The following is a 16,281-nucleotide window of genomic DNA, read 5'->3' as shown; positions in this document are numbered from 1 at the left end:
ATTTCTTGCGCCTCAGCAATCAATGCGAGGTCTACTCTTTATGTCTATGTTATAAACATCTATTGGTGAAATCGGGTACACGTCACTTCCGGTGAAGTAGCGAATCCAAGGGCGATGCCCCCCGCCCCCCCTTTTTCTATTTTTCAGGTATATTATACAATGCCTTCTCAAACTTGCCTGTTGCATTTATGATTCTTTGCCAAATGTTTCTCTAAATTTCCTGTTTGTTGTACATTTCCAATAAAGTTTGTTTAAAAACAAACAAACAAACAAACGTAGTACTTCTGCGACTGACCGCCCCGCAAAAACACGCTCAGGCTGTATGTTTTTTTTTGTTGTTGTTGTTGTTTGTTTCGTTTTGGTTTTATTTATTTTTTGTGGTTTTATTGAAATCAGATGGTTTTGTTTTGTCTTTAACTTGCTTCTAAAAGCCAGCTAACAGCTCTCATTGAACGATGATATTTACAAGGGCTGTCAATAAAGTATAGGGCCTTTTTATTTTTTTCAAAAACTATATGGATTTCATTCATATGTTTTTACATCAGACATGCTTGAACCCTCGTGCGCATGCGTGAGTTTTTCCACGCCTGTCGGTGACGTCATTCGCCTGTGAGCACTCCTTGTGGGAGGAGTCGTCCAGCCCCTTGTCGGAATTCCTTTGTCTGAGAAGTTGCTGAGAGACTGGCACTTTGTTTGATCAAAATTTTTTCTAAACCTGTGAGACACATCGAAGTGGACATGGTTCGAAAAATTAAGCTGGTTTTCAGTGAAAATTTTAACGGCTGATGAGAGATTTTGAGGACTTCCCACGGAGCGAGACGTCGTGCAGCGCTCCCAGGCGCCGTCGTCAGCCTGTTTCAAGCTGAAAACCTCCACATTTCAGGCTCTATTGATCCAGGACGTCGTGAGAGAACAGAGAAGTTTCAGAAGAAGTTGGTTTCAGCATTTGATCCGGATATTCCACTGTTAAAGGAGATTTTTTTAATGAAAGACGTGCGGGCGGATTGCAGCGTCGGCTCGCAGCCGCCGCGACGCTCCGCCACAGGAAAAACACCTCTGTTGGAAGCCTTAAGGACAAGTTGGAACATGTCCAGCTGTTAAACAATTTCTCATATACTCACTCCACTGAAAGCCATCAAAAGCCGCCTGGATTTTACAAATGGTTATCAACACGGAGGTGTTTTTCCTGTGCCGCCGCACCGCGCCGGCTGCGTCCCGACGCTCTGACCCGTCCGCACGTCTTTCATTAAAAAAATCTCCTTTAACAGTGGAATATCAGGATAAAATGCTGAAACCGACTTCTTCTGAAACTTCTCTGTTCTCTCACGACGTCCTGGATCAATAGAGCCTGAAATGTGGAGGTTTTCAGCTTGAAACAGGCTGACGACGGCGGCTGAGAGCGCTGCGCGACGTCTCGCACCGTGGGAAGTCCTTAAAGCGACAGTATCACCTCAAAATCTCTCATCAGCCGTTAAAATTTTCACCGAAAACCAGCTTAATTTTTCGAACCATGTCCACTTCGATGTGTCTCACAGGTTTAGAAAAAATTTTGATCAAACAAAGCACCAGTCTCTCAGCAACTTCTCAGACAAAGGAATTCCGACGAGGGGCTGGACGACTCCTCCCACAAGGAGTGCTCACAGGAGAATGACGTCGCCGACAGGCGTGGAAAAACTCACGCATGCGCACGAGGGTTCAAGCATGTCTGACGTAAAAACATATGAATGAAATCCATACAGTTTTTGAAAAAAATAAAAAGGACCTATACTTTATTGACAGATCTCGTATACACTAAGCTGGCTTGAAATGAACCATTGTACATTAAATTGACTTGATGGACGAGTCTGACCCCTTTGAAAAGTGACGAAATTACATGTATTTGTTCCGAGTTCAGCGATGTTTTCACCAAACAAAAACGGCCACCAGGGGGGCGCTGGGGTAATGTTTTAACCACAAATTTGGTTTTAACACAAAATGTACACGAAGACAAGGTGCTTATTTGCATTTATTATGGGAGGTTTTAAACGCGATTGCTTTGCATCATTTAGCTTAATTAACCTGCAATTTCCTAAGTTGGTTACAAATCACATGTTTTATGGATGATTCACATTGACACATTGCACATCAATGTTTATTTATTCACCTCTAAAGCATTTAGCCACTTTCTACCGCAAATTTATATAAAAGCATTTATATCAAAACAAATTTATATCAAAGCAAAATAAAAGCATTTCTCTTTTTTGTACAACAGAATTAACAGTTTTAATTTATTTCAGGCAAGCTACATATGCACACACATACTCATCTTCAACCACTTATCTAAGATCAAGTCGTTGGAGCCTATCCCAGCAGTCATAAGGCGTGAGGCGGGGTACACCCTGGACAGGACGCTAGTCTGTCGTCGGTCCACATAAAGATAGATAAACGCATTCACAGCCGCACACACACCTACGGACAATTTAAAGTCTCCAAAAAGAACTTATGTTGTCATTATGGGGTGTTGTGAGTAGAATTTTGAGGGAAAAAAAATAATAATTTGCTCCATTTTGGAATAAAGCTATCACGTGTAAAAAGTGAAGCACTGTGAATGGCTGAGGTCGGGTTTTACCCGAGCGCCCTCTAGGGGCCGTTTTTTGCCAGTGAAAACATCACCGAGCTAGGTAGGAATACATGTAATTTGGTCACTTTCAAAGGGGTGAAACTCAAAGTCAGTGTAATGTACAATGGTTCATTTCAGGTCAGCTTGGTGTATAAATGTCATCATTCCAAGTGTAATCAAAGTATAAATGTAAACACTTGTTCCATACATGGCCTACAAATCCTAGATTTTTACTTAAAAAAAAAAAGCTATAAGAATTATTAGTAAGAAACTATATCGTGAGCCAACAAATCCACTGTTTGTCTATTTGCATATTGTAAAATTTTGGGACTTGATTGATTATATCATAATACAAATTATGTTTAAAGTAAAAAATAAACTTTTACCACAACATGGCCAGGACCTCTTTAAAATGATGGACTCCAGTTATACTTTGCGAGGAACATTATTATTTCAGAAATCAAAGATTCAAACTACTGTAAAAAGTCATTGTGTTTCTATTAAAGGTGTTAATATTTGGAATAATTTCTCGGATAACATAACTCAGTAATTTGATTGGCTTTAAAAGGCTGTACAAAAATTATTTGATTACTTGCTATAGCATGATGAATTAGGTTTATCAGTTTTGTTTTGTTTTTGGTGAACTGCTGTTTGCATGTTTGTGTTTTTGAAATTTTAGTTCATGGATTAATATACTTTGTATTAGTTATCATGGGTATATGTACAACCCCTGGCAAAAATTATGGAATCACCGGCCTCAGAGGATGTTCATTCAGTTGTTTAATTTTGTAGAAAAAAAGCAGATCACAGACATGACACAAAACTAAAGTCATTTCAAATGGCAACTTTCTGGCTTTAAGAAACACTATAAGAAATCAAGAAAAAAAGATTGTGGCAGTCAGTAACGATTACTTTTTTAGACCAAGCAGAGGAAAAAAATATGGAATTACTCAATTCTGAGGAATAAATTATGGAATCACCCTGTAAATTTTCATCCCCCAAATTAACACCTGCATCAAATCAGATCTGCTCATTGACATTGACCCTATGTGTCTTTTTGCAAGGAATGTTTTTGCAGTTTTTGCGCTATGGCAAGATGCATTATCATCTTGAAAAATGATTTCATCATCCCCAAACATCCTTTCAATTGTCCAAAATATCAACGTAAACTTGTGCATTTATTGATGATGTAATGACAGCCATCTCCCCAGTGCCTTTACCTGACATGCAGCCCCATATCATCAATGACTGTGGAAATAAACATGTTCTCTTCAGGCAGTCATCTTTATAAATCTCATTGGAACGGCACCAAACAAAAGTTCCAGCATCATCACCTTGCCCAATGCAGATTCGAGATTCATCACTGAATATGACTTTCATCCAGTCATCCACAGTCCACAATTGCTTTTCCTTAGCCCATTGTAACCTTGTTTTTTTCTGTTTAGGTGTTAATGATGGCTTTCGTTTAGCTTTTCTGTATGTAAATCCCATTTCCTTTAGGCGGATTCTTACAGTTCGGTCACAGACGTTGATTCCAGTCTCCTCCCATTCGTTCCTCATTTGTTTTGTTGTACATTTTTCGATTTTTGAGACATATTGCTTTAAGTTTTCTGTCTTGACGCTTTGATGTCTTCCTTGGTCTACCAGTATGTTTGCCTTTAACAACCTTCCCATGTTGTTTGTATTTGGTCCAGAGTTTAGACACAGCTGACTGTGAACAACCAACATCTTTTGCAACATTGCGTGATGATTTACTCTATTTTAAGAGTTTGATAATCCTCTCCTTTGTTTCAATTGACATCTCTCGTGTTGGAGCCATGATTCATGTCAGTCCACTTGGTGCAACAGCTCTCCAAGGTGTGTTCACTCCTTTTTAGATGCAGACTAACGAGCAGATCTGATATGATGCAGGTGTTAATTTGGGGGATGAAAATTTACAGGGTGATTCCATAATTTCTTCCTCAGAATTGAGTGAGTCCATATTTTTTTTCCCTCTGCTTGGTCTAAAAAAGTAACCGTTACTGACTGCCACAATTTTTTTTCCTGATTTCTTATAGTGTTTCTTAAAGCCAGAAAGTTGCCATTTGAAATGACTTTAGTTTTGTGTCATGTCTGTGATCTGCTTTTTTCTACAAAATTAAACAACTGAATGAACATCCTCTGAGGCCGGTGATTCCATAATTTTTGCCAGGGATTGTATAATTTTATATGCATATGTATAATTTTTGTTAGTTAAAGCGGTGGGCGTTTACAAGCTTTTGCTTCTGCCTACACCCTTTCGGGCGCATGGGTGCATTATTGGATTGTTTTCTTTCTTTGTAGGTTTCTTGTTTTGGATCTGTGAGTGCCGAATAAATTAATTCATTCATTCATTCATTCAACATATATTTCACAAATCCAGTCGCCTGTCTGTTCGTATGCTGTTTTTTTTTTGTGTGTGTGTGTCTTTATATTTGTTTCTGTATTTATTTTGGGGAGCTTTCATTTTGATGAGATGCATTTCTGTTGTGTGACCTTCGACCCATCTGCAATGTCATATCCTGTAGATTTGTGCTATTTTCCTCAGTCTTCTTCCAGGTGTTGTGAGAGCTTTGCTCTGGAAAACTGGATGTGAGAAGTTGCTGAACTAATGTGAATGTGTTTTGCACAGAAGTGGTGAGGAGAGAGAATAAATCCCCCCCAGTCCACAAGGCAGAAGTTGTCCTTGACTCCTTTATCATACACAATGCAGAGTACTACAACCCCTGGCAGAAATTATGGAATCACTGACCTCGGAGGATGTTCATTCAGTTGTTTAATTTTGTAGAAAAAAAGCAGATCACAGACATGACACAAAACCAAAGTCATTTCAAATGGCAACTTTCTGGCTTTAAGAAACACTATAAGAAATCAGGAAAAAAAAATTGTGGCAGTCAGTAACGGTTACTTTTTTAGACCAAGCAGAGGGAAAAAAAAATATGGACTCACTCAATTCTGAGGAAGAAATTATGGAATAAAAAACAAAAGAACGCGCCAACACATCACTAGTATTTTGTTGCACCACCTCTGGCTTTTATAACAACTTGCAGTCTCTGAGGCATGGACTTAATGAGTGACAAACGGCACTCTTCAATCTGGCTCCAACTTTCACTGATTGCTGTTGCCAGATCAGCTTTGCAGGTTGGAGCCTTGTCATGGACCATTTTCTTCAACTTCCACCAAAGATTTTCAGTTGGATTAAGATCTGGACTATTTGCAGGCCATGACATTGACCCTATGTGTCTTTTTGCAAGGAATGTTTTCAGTTTTTGCTCTATGGCAAGATGCATTATCTTGAAAAATGATATCCCCAAACATCCTTTCAATTGATGGGATAAGAAAAGTGTCCAAAATATCAACGTAAACTTGTGCATTTATTGATGATGTAATGACAGCCATCTCCCCAGTGCCTTTACCTGACATGCAGCCCCATATCATCAATGACTCTGGAAATTTACATGTTCTCTTCAGGCAGTCTTTATAAATCTCATTGGAACAGCACTAAACAAAAGTTCCAGCATCATCACCTTGCCCAATGCAGATTCATCACTGAATATGACTTTCATCCAGTCATCCACAGTCCACGATTGCTTTTCCTTAGCCCATTGTAACCTTGTTTTTTTTGTTTAGGTGTTAATGATGGCTTTCGTTTAGTTTTTCTGTATGTAAATCCCATTTCCTTTAGGCGGTTTCTTACAGTTCAGTCACAGACGTTGACTCCAGTTTCCTCCCATTTGTTCCTCATTTTTGATTTGAGACATATTGCTTTAAGTTTTCTGTCTTGACGCTTTGTCTTCCTTGGTCTACCAATATGTTTGCCTTTAACAACCTTCTCATGTTTATTTGGTCCAGAGTTTAGACACAGCTGCCTGAACAACCAACATCTTTTGTAACTTTGTGTGATGATTTACCCTCTTAAGAGTTTGATAATCCTCTCCTTTGTTTCAGTTGACATCGGTCATGTTGGAGCCATGATTCATGTCAGTCCACTTGGTGCAACAGCTCTCCCAGGTGTGATCACTCCTTTTTAGATGCAGACTAACAAGCAGATCTGATTTGATGCAGATGTTAGTTTTGGGGATGAAAATTTACAGGGTGATTCCATTATTCCTCAGAATTGAGTGAGTCCATATTTTTTTTTCCCCTCTGCTTGGTCTAAAATAAGTAACCGTTACTGACTGCCACAATTTTTTTCTTGATTTCTTAAAGCCAGAAAGTTATTTGAAATGACTAGTTTTGTGTCATGTTTGTGATCTGCTTTTTTTTCTACAAAATTAAACAATTGAATGAACATCCTCCGAGGCCGGTGATTCCATAATTTTTGCCAGGGGTTGTACTCAAACCAGAGCGTCACCTCAGACCGGTTACAGTGGTGCCGTGACCCGGATTCGCAGTCCTCCAGGCTGGTTTGACATCACTCCTGGAGCTGTGGGTCAGTGTCAGTTTGGTTACCACAGGTTGCTACATATTACACAGTTGCATTCATTTTTTTTTTTTTTTTTTTTTAAGTATCATATTTTTTAAAAAAGGAGAAAGAAACCATACCTAGACACTTTTTCCAGATGATGGTAAAGGAACCTTCAGATTCACGTTTAGGCTACAAGCCTAACGGGCAACAACTGTTGGTAGATTCATGGCAACTCCATACACAGAACTGTGCAGCTACTGTACTTGTGAACACTCAAGAATGAATGCTGTTCTTAACTCTCCATATTTTCTTTCAAGGACTCCAAGGCAACTATACCCTACCAATAAAACCATCTCAATTAAGACATTAAGGCCAAGCGATGCTCACCTTTTTATAATTTAAAAAACACACTGCAAATTGAACAGACAACACCTGTGTTTCACTGTAAAATAAAACCTTTATTCAGATCAGTTTCTTCAGCTGTCAGTCCTTAAGATCCCTTGAAATGAAGGACATGGGTTAGCCAACAACACACTTTCCATTACATTTTTAAGTTTTTGCCAACCAACCTTTCCAAAACATCGCTCATCACACAGCTTTTCATCTGGTCTACAGACTTCTGTTGAGCACATGAAGTAGATCTGTACAGAAAGCAGTTCAACAGTTAAAAACTGACACTTAACTAGTCATACTGTCATGGTTCTGCCCCGTCACAGGTTTGGTCCCCTTTCTGTGATCTGTCTGCCCTGACCCCTGTTTAACAGTTTTATTTTAGTTGTTAAACAACAAGTTAGTTTGGTTCTGATTATCTCTTATCTGTGTTATACTTTTGTCACAGGTTTTATTTTCTGTTCATCTTACTTTAGTCATATGTTTAGTGCCATTCTAGTTTCTGTCCAGCTTCCTTCCCCCCCCCCCCCCCCCTCTCATTATCAGTTGTACTTTAGCCACATGGTGAATTCTGTTCAGTATGTGCCTCTTATTTTCTTGTTATGCTGGCTTTATTTAGTTCGTGTTTTTTTTTTTTTTTTTTTAAATCACTGTTGGTTTTGGGTGGTGTTCCTTGCACTTTGTTAAATTCACTTCTGTCTGCCACACCCACCTGTCACTCTTCAGTGTCTCATCCAGCCACACCCTCTCCCTGAACCTTCTCCACATCACACCCTGATTACCCTCCCTGCATTAAAGCCTCCTGTGTCTTGTCCTCCTCTGCCAGTTTGTTGTGATCTTTTGAATCCACATTCCAGCCTTTTTTGTCAGAGTCCTGTTTAGACCTTGCTTTTTTGGATCTCGCCTTTTTGTCCCAGCCCTGATAACACTGTCTGTACGTGCAACTGAACCCTGCTTGTTTATTGACCATGCCTTTGCCTTGCACCTGCCTGATACCTCTGCCTCACTGACTGCTTACCTGTGTACCAAACCTGAGTTTGTATTAAAGATTAAGTCCTTTTCTACTCAAATGCCTTGTCAGAGTCTGCATGTTGTGTCCACCCACTTTCTGTGCCACACATTCACGAAGCTTGATGCTTCAAGCAGCTTGCTTTTTAAAAGTTATACTCTAATTACCTCAGAGCTAATAACATGACATATTGGCAGAGACTTTAGTAGACTACATTAGAGCCACATTTGAAGGTTTCTATTAAACCAGTAGATAAAAATATACTGGTGAGACTAAACAGTATTACCTCATAGTACAAATTAGAATTGAACATTTATTTGTATGGAAACGAAATTAGTCCCCTTTTACTCTACAGCATACTTGACTATTTGGCTTCTGTTAGCACTTGTGACTCACTTCTTCATTTAGGTACTTGTTTGTCCTTTGATTCATAAACTGGAAGGCCCAGACCACAAAGCGCCTCACATGTTGGAATTTTGCAAGGCCACTGACTTTAAGGATGGACACACTTTGATCATGAGGATTGGCACACCTAAAGGAGATCAACATTTGGATAAGAATACAAAAATATAAAACTGCAGTTTGGTCACAACACATTTATACTTACCCTTCATAAATAAGAACTAGAGCGTTAGTTGCAGAACGGGTGTATGCCACACAGTAATTGACAAGAATTACAACAAGTGCTTTTGGAGATTTTAGTTTTGGAGACTTCAGGCGCAGTTCGAGAAAGATTGGTCTACCAAGTAGTAGCTGCAAGGGCTGGTGATTGGTGGGAAAGTACCTTGTGTATGTGTGATCTGTTGAAATTGCACACAAGCAGCAAGTTGGAACTGGAATCAAAATGGCAAGAACCATTTACACTACCACAATTGCATCAATACTTTACCTGTAGCCATTCTCAACTCTACACCATACAAGCTATTGGTGACAACTTTCGATGGCAATGGAGTACTCTGGGCATTGACCACATAGCCAATGCTGACTATTGACTGTGTAGAGAATCCTTTACTGTACCGGCACTCAACCAAGAATCTTAAGAAGATGAAGTGTAGTTTAATTTTAAATGATGAAACAGATGGCAAGTGCAACCAAAAACCTCACATTATGGAGACATTACTGAGCAACCATGAACTTACCTGAGTGGATCTGTTCTTGTTATCATGCCATACTTCAAGTTTAGAGCGTGGACTATGGTTTGTACTTCAGCCAGGTAGACCTTTGTATCACCAATTTCCTACCAAAAGAGGGTTAAACGTTTCAGGTTACACAACATACCACAGACAACTTTTAAAGAACAAAATACTTGAACATGGTGCAGCATAAGCTAGCACAGCCAAGTACTAGAGCAAGAGTCATGGAGTGTTTGGGAAAATTCTGCTCTCTGCTAACAAGATTAGAATCTAAGCTCAAATGCCATCAAAGCAAGCTTGCCACAATGCCAGGATCTAAGTATTTTTCTGTGTGGAACTTGAGTAATCATCTTCAGAACTGCAGCAAGCATTTTATTATAGTTTCCGACTCAACACCAATTTGACATTGGTCAAGATCACTGGTCACGTTGCAGTGCATCGCAAACTCAAAACACTACATGTCAGTACCACCACCCCACAACCAACCTGGGTCTTTAAGAGCAACCAGACAAGGATCCCCAAATTTAGAAAATGACCATTTGCCACAGATTAAAGGTTAAATGCAAGCACCTACTTGGCCTTTTTGCCATTGCTGAGGTCCTCAATACTGAGGCACCTGCATGTTTGTTCATTCCCAGAGAAACACCAAATTTCATGGCTGACTTTCCCCTCAATGCACAATATGCCTCACCCAGAGTGTCTCCAGTCATTCTAGCAATATCCAAGGATTCTCCAAAGAGACAGTGTAACAAAGCCATCTAGTTGTTACCTTAGATCACTGGTTAACATCAGTCTCAATCATACAAGGTGGGAAGCACCACACCCTTCAAGACTGACTTCTGCATACTAGGTATTGGCAGCAATTCTGTCCAGGGAACCAATTAGCACTTCCCAGGTGTCATGACAAAGAATTCCAACTACTATTTTAGATTAAGAGGTAGAATGTTCAAGTGGATCCACACCACCAAGACAAGATTGAAAGATTTTAATGGTGGTTTAAATTGCTCAAATGTAAGTAAGTTCCTTGGCTTCTCTTGTTTCACTCTAGAGCGCCACAGCAGATCTGCATGTTGATTTGGCAGATGTTTTATACTGGATGCCCTGCCTGACAACTCCACATTACTGGACAGGGGTTGTTTTTAATTAGGAACCCTCCTACTTGGGAAACAAGCATATTAACCACTTAGCAACCCCTTTGCTTTAAACGGCTTAAAAGCTTGTTTAAAAAAAAACTAATGTTTGTATTATAATCATTCAGAAGTATAGTTTATTCCAAGATGTACGGTACCTGCATTATAAATAAAATGTTACAGGTCATATCGTGGATCAAATTTTGAAGTTTTACGTTTTCATAAAATTTGTCATCTTGCAGGATTAACTGAAACTAAGAACATTCACCATCTGAAGCAACTTGTTACAAAAAAAAAAAAGTTAAATTGGTGCAATGGGCATTGACTCCATCACCTATGTAACAAGACATTTAGGTAGAGATGGTAGTCCAAACAATTAAGTTTAACTTTTAATACCACTGGTGCTGAGTGAGAAACAAATTCCTGGTTACTAGGACCATATAGTATACATTCATAGGTGTCAATTTATATTTTTAAAAAAAAAAAGGAACTTCACATATGAGGATACTTACAAAAGCATGGGTTCCACATTCTGAAACTTTGAACTTAAAGACAGCAAACTTCTTATTAACCAAGACTGGTTTGCAGTTTATTCCTATAGCTCCAGGAATTACAAGCTTGGTGGGATCCACGGGGATGGGTGCAGAGTTGTGGCGAATGGCAAAGACAATGTATCCATCGGCCATGCACTCTGAAGAGACAAAGACCACTGAATACCTCAGTAGATTATACTCAAGTATATTTATGATACCTCACCATCCACTGGGTAATAGCAGGAAAATCTAGCTGAATCTGCACAGCAGCCCTTCTTCTGACACTCTGCAGGAGAGATACCCACGTGGCCACAAATCAAGCGCTCCTCCATGGGAATAGCACAGTCTGAAATTAGCAGTGCCATATATGTAATCAGCTACACTCTATTAATATGCACACATCCCCACCCGATATCTTAAGTATTTGCCATCTCTTAACTACTTTAGTTAGCTCAATTTTTGTGTCAAATACGGACAAAAGAATATGCATTAACTTTGAGGGTTGGTGTTAAGACATCTGGGAGATACTGCAGGAGAGCCGCTGACACGAGGCATCAGTCCAGAGTTAGCTTTTGCATCACAAATTGCAGTAACTTTTTTATAACCAGACTCTTTTGTGTACAATATTTGTACAGCGTAGCTGCCATTCTGCAAAGAGATTATGTTCATAGTCAACATGTACTGAGGAAATCACCTGAGTTCATGCACAATTAACATTTTTCATTCTCTAGTTACTTGTGCACAATTTGTTGTGAACATACATTAATATTAACATGACATCCATTGAATGGTATAGTCAAGGTGTTTTTGGCAGGACTTTCATAACCACAGGATTCTGGAGCATCCTTTAAAGACAGAATCGCATCTGGGCCTAGAACAAGGACATATATTCCATTAATATATTAGAAGAAAAGAGATTGCACAGTTACCAAATTAATTCCATAATAAAAAAAATAAGATACTTGCTTAAAACTTTCATTTCACTTGATGAATGTGAGGGCAGAGCAATTTGGAAGCCAGCTTCACTGCAAACAACAGTCAGCTCACTGGTGCTTGGATTTGTAACCCCAGCCCACGTGTTTGTAGCATTGAACGGAACCTGAACTCCACGGCCGGTGGCCCAAGTGGGGCTATAATCCTCAAAGTCATAGTCTTCTGCAGTGGCTGCATTACCCAGAGAAGCATTTTCTGTGCTAAATCCATAGTTGGCATCACTTTCCACTTCAACCTCAGGCCAGTTGAGCAAACTGTCATCTATCAAATCCTCAGTAATTTTGTCTTCACCATTACCAACTCTGACAACTTCAGCGTTGTCTTCAGCTTTGATAACTTCATCTTTCGCTATGACAACTTCATTGTTGCCATCTTCAGCTTCGATAACTTCATCCTCTCCAGCTGTGGTAATTTCATCTTCATAGTCTTCTGCATCAGTGTCAAATTTACCATCTACAGGAGAGAGAGACAGTTGGTGTTGTCAGGAACCAGTTATTTCTGGGGTGGGAGCCCTTAAACACCTTGCATTAAGGAATCCATCAAATGTAGTTAAAAATTGTGGGATTTGACCCCATTTGCATGCATAACATAGCTGATTGTTGCAACAATCTCAGCATCCAGCACTATAGCAACAGCCCACAAACTAGAGGTGGGCGGATCGATCCTAATATCGATACCAACGCTGGTATTGATATTAAACGATCTTCGTGTAAAAAGATCGATACTCAAGCTTTTTTTCTCTCCCACACGCACTGACTGCAGCGCACGCAGATTCATTAAAGTCTACTCTCTGTCTATAAGAGCAGCGCTGCATCACACAACACGGAGCAGCGCACCCTTGTATTGTGGTTTGTCAGCCCTCGACCTCAGGAGATTTTGTTTTAAGTTGTGTTGAGTGACATTTTTTAAACAAAAATGTTGATTGTGATAAAGTATTTTGTTGTCACGTACAATGTTTGGTGAAATTCTATCGTAGGTGTTTTGGATCCTTTGGATCTATGAAGCTTAAATATGGAAAAGTATCGTATCGGCAATACTGGGCCTGTATTTACTTGGTATCGGATCAATACCAAAATTCCTGGTATCGCTCACTTCTACTACAAACCTCAGCAAGGACTCAGATACACAATGCAACACCTATAAATTAATATATAGACAGGAACTACAATCAAGTGCATCATTACTTGTCATACTGGACTGTTATTTAGGAATTTCCTTGACAATTAAGTTTTGACCTATGACATTAAAATGCAGAAAAATGCCATATGTCAAATGCATGACATTTATTTGAAATTCTACTCAAAGAAGAATTATACCATCAGGAAGGCTTCCAGGCAACATTTTCTGGAATCTGATCATTTTAGGTGGATTTACTCAGAAGCAACAACTGTGATTTTCAAAGTTCTACATATAAAACAAAAGTTAACTTTGGCTAAACCTCCTACTTCACTACATTAGCAAGTAGCTATGGCTAAGAGGGCCTCAACTGCTAACGGGCTGCAGTCTGGGGAGCAAGTTTATCATTCCAAAATACCTCAAATTAAAATTACTGCACGAAATACAGACAAGTTTGTCATGTTTAATTCCAACACAGTCAAATTAATTTGTGGGTAAGGCTCAAAACACTCCACTGTTCTTGCAACATACAAGAACCATTGAATTGTGCATTATGGGTACTCAGTGTTAAATATATGTATTAATAAATTATCCTCTTGCAAGAAGAGAGGATTTTATTTATTTTTAAAGTCTACTGCTCCCTGAATGAGACCAATCTACCTATAATGAACAGTGGCTAATATAGTGCCTCTTAAGCCATCTTAAACTACTATTTACCACCCCAAAACACCATCACTAAAATCAGTCTTCTAATTGCCAACTTTAAAGGAAGAAGAAACATTTTTGTCTGGGTTCAAGAAACAAAGACATAATATTAACTACAACTTAAGTCTCACTTCTAGGCATGAATGAACTACAAATTGCTTGTTGATTTACCTGGTGGTGAACGGGTTTCAGCCCAATTCTGAAAAATTCTTTCAAGCTCTGTTTCATAATAACTCCCACCCACAAACTGATACCAACAGAGTGAAAGCCACCAGCAGCTCCACTCTGCACCCAGCCATGGATCCCATGTGAAAGCCTGAGTACAGTTCCTGCACACTGGATGAAGCCTCTATACACACACACACACACACACACACACACAATGCTACAAATACTGCTTTGGGCATCAATTAAGGGCACCTGGTGAGTGCAAATTGGCTGGCAGTTGAGCCAATCAACAAATGGGCCAAATGTATTATGTGACCTCTTTCAGGTTACATCCACATTATTGGTTGCAGTAACCCAAACCTTTTTTTGGGTTACTGCAGTGAAATAGTCAAGATTCAATTGCGCAGGGATAATATTTGTGGTGGCTCTCAGAGATGTACTCCCATCTTCCACCTAAAAGCCTTTCTGCAGTAATTTTCTATCTGATGCCTCAAATAAACAAGCAAAAAAAAAAAAGAAAAAAAAAAAAGCAGCACACTGGGAGCAAGTTGGACCTTGTTTTAGTGGCCTTTGTGATTTTACTGCCTGATGGGGAATTGAACAAAGGATACTCCTGGTGACAAACACAGCTTTCTTACTTGTAGAGGCCATCACGTCCACACCCAACACCACAATACTGGTAGAAAAGTGAAATGGAGCCAAAAGCAAAAGTGCACCTTGTTTTTAATGCTTTTTCATGATAAAATGCATAACTTTAGGGAGCAATGCAGTCCTGCGACTGTAATCTCGAAACTGCAGCATTCTCTTGTCCAAAAAACAAAACAAAACATAATACTCTTGTTATATTTAGTTCCACCAGTGGTCGTGGTGACCCACAGAGAAGTAATTTTTCCTCCGAACCATCGGGTGTCGCTATAGAGAAATATATGTATCGCACTCGTGAGTAACTCGCTTTGGAGTTTCTACTTTGTAGGTTTTAAAAAGGGTAAGTCTGTTGGTTTTATCTTGTTTGTATAACAGTATTATAATTTAAGACACAGAATAGCGATGAGAATTTCGACATAAGACAGTTTTGAAACGTGTGTCACAAAATTACAACTGGAATAGCCTTGTGTTTTAGTTATTATCATAGACTGTAGGTTATTACAGATGAACAGTGTTCCACAACCGTGTGTTTTAGTTATTACATATGAACGTGAAAGGTGTACCACAGCCGTGTTTTTAGTGGATGAACGGCTGCTGTACCAGAATGACTCGTGTTTCGAAACGCATGGTAAGCCCTGTATCGAACCTTGAGGCTTTCTTTCGGAGCGAATCAATCACGTGTTTAAATTTTCATCTGACAAAACTGTAATGATACAACAGCAGTTAAACAAAACATGTTTTTATTTATTTATTTAATTTACAGAGTGGCTATACGCTCAACCGTTGATTCAATAGAGTAAATACGCGAGCATATCCGGTTGTTAAGATCTGATGCAACGCATCACGTGATAAATTTGTTTCCGGGTCCAAAGACCTGCAAATAGAGGTGGGCGATACCGGGAATTTTGGTATTGATCCGATACCAAGTAAATACAGGCCCAGTATCATCGATACCGATACTTTTTCATATTTAAGCTTCATAGATCCAAAGGATACAAAAGACCAAGGATAGAATTTCGCAAAAATTGTACGTGACAACAAAATACTTTATTATCGCAGTCAACATTTTTGTTTTAAAAAAAACAACACAACTTAAAATCTCCTGAGGTCGAGGGCTGACAAACCACATTATCATATACCTATAAATGATACGCCAATATGATTGGATAAAACACTAAAGAATAAATAGCAATGCACCCTTTTCGCGGATGGGTAATATTTTTCATACCACCCGAGTAATCAACCAATCAGGTGTCACGCACAATTCTTTCCGCCTCTCTTAGAAAACAGCGCTTGGAACATGAGGTGGATGGATGATGAAAGAAGCAAAACACCTTCGCAATTTATGTTGATATTTTGATGAATGTCTTCATTTACAGCAACTTTATTAAACAAATGTACTCAAATGATTATCAGCACGACGGCGAGCTTACA

At 39.2% G+C, this 16,281-nt stretch overlaps 1 protein-coding gene across 1 annotated transcript; it reads right to left on the bottom strand.

Moving 5' to 3' along the window:
* Positions 1–8,802: 8,802 nt before the first annotated feature.
* Positions 8,803–14,853, bottom strand: LOC117501500 (zona pellucida sperm-binding protein 4-like). Its single transcript, XM_034160394.1, has 10 exons — positions 14,841–14,853; positions 12,187–12,666; positions 11,982–12,091; positions 11,715–11,868; positions 11,444–11,566; positions 11,200–11,378; positions 9,564–9,661; positions 9,314–9,459; positions 9,032–9,224; positions 8,803–8,956 (listed from the first exon to the last, which is right to left on the bottom strand). The coding sequence occupies exons 1-10, from the start codon at positions 14,851–14,853 to the stop codon at positions 8,803–8,805; spliced, it is 1,650 nt and encodes a 549-aa protein (XP_034016285.1).
* Between the last annotated feature and the right edge of the window lie 1,428 nt (positions 14,854–16,281).

The sequence above is a fragment of the Thalassophryne amazonica genome, chromosome 20 (assembly GCF_902500255.1).
Source record: "Thalassophryne amazonica chromosome 20, fThaAma1.1, whole genome shotgun sequence".
Lineage (NCBI taxonomy): Eukaryota > Metazoa > Chordata > Actinopteri > Batrachoidiformes > Batrachoididae > Thalassophryne > Thalassophryne amazonica.
Note: the sequence above shows the minus strand (reverse complement) of the source record. Positions and strands in the feature narration are given on the sequence as shown.